A 1,134-nucleotide genomic window follows, 5' to 3' on the forward strand; every position below is an offset into this window, starting at 1 on the left:
GGGCGCCCACCCCGCTGAGCCCTGCAGGACCCCGGCCCCCGGAGGGCGCACCTGAGATGGAGCCCAGCAGGACGCTGCTCTTGATGCACGTGTACACGTACTCGTAGCTCTGCGCTTTGAGCGGGGAGCCCGTGGACAGGATCGTGTGCAGCGTCTGCAGACTGTGCGTTTCAGCTGCGAGAGGAAGCAGAGAGGTGAAACCCCGCCTGCACCTGTGGGCTGGCTTCCCTGGGGGAAGTGGGGGAGGGTAAAGGAGGGAGTGGCCTCCCTGGGGGAAGTGGAGGGTTGGAGGGGGAGGGCGACCTCCCTGGGGGAAGTGGGGGAGGGTGGCCGTCAGGGGCTCACCTGGCTTCAGGTCTCTCTCCTCCAGCACCGACAGCCACTTGGCCCCGGTTCCCAGGATGGTGATGCTGGGGCACAGGAGAGAACGGGGTCACCCTGAGCTCCTCCAGGTTCCTCCCCCAGCGCGGGGCCCGCCTCCCATCTGCGTGCCCAACCCGGCTGAACGGACACTCAGTTCCCGGGACGTGGTTAACCTTTCGGTCTCGTTAGGGAGGAGCCTCGCTGGCTGAGACGAGGAGCCAAATGTCAGGATTTAAATATTGAAATGTTAATGGCCGAGGGTTTAAAAATGCCAGCGGCCGGTTTGCCCTCCGTGCACAGACTCAGCTCAGCTAATGAGGACGGTCCAGAGCGCGGCTGACCTCGGGCTGGGCGGTGAGCGCGAAGCCGGCAGCAGGCGCCCGTGGCCAACGCGGACACCATCCAGTTCCACATCATCCAGCCCACCTGCAGCGGGCGGACAGACAGACAGACAGACGGCGCGGGTCAGCCACCTCTGTGGGTGGTTCCGGGGGGGCTTCAAGAGGGGCGGGGCCACCTCCTACCGGGAGGAGGGGCTTAGAGGGGCGGGGTCGCCTCCTACCGGGAGGAGGGGCTTAGAGGGGGGCGGGCACCTCCTCCTTCCGGGTTTCACAACCCCAGGGACCAGGAGGGCAGGACGCTCCTCTTAACTGGCTTCAACTCCGCTCCTGAGATCCCACTGCGCCCAGCCCAGAGCCGCCAGGCAGGGCAGAGAAAGCTGAGCCCACGGGTGAGGGTCCCGGCCAGCGGGTGTGTGTGTGGGGGGGGGGG

At 66.6% G+C, this 1,134-nt stretch overlaps 1 protein-coding gene across 1 annotated transcript in view; it reads right to left on the reverse strand.

Moving 5' to 3' along the window:
- The window catches only part of AACS (acetoacetyl-CoA synthetase), a 38,274-nt gene that overhangs the window by 30,810 nt on the left and 6,330 nt on the right, over positions 1-1,134 (reverse strand). Inside the window, exons 9-12 of the mRNA XM_014533342.1 lie at positions 662-789; positions 493-501; positions 346-410; positions 52-174 (exon numbers count right to left, since the gene is read on the reverse strand). Coding sequence (XP_014388828.1) covers positions 52-174; positions 346-410; positions 493-501; positions 662-789 — 325 coding nt within the window. The remainder of the gene's footprint in view (positions 1-51; positions 175-345; positions 411-492; positions 502-661; positions 790-1,134) is intronic.

The sequence above is a fragment of the Myotis brandtii genome, unplaced genomic scaffold, assembly GCF_000412655.1.
Source record: "Myotis brandtii unplaced genomic scaffold, ASM41265v1 scaffold97, whole genome shotgun sequence".
Lineage (NCBI taxonomy): Eukaryota > Metazoa > Chordata > Mammalia > Chiroptera > Vespertilionidae > Myotis > Myotis brandtii.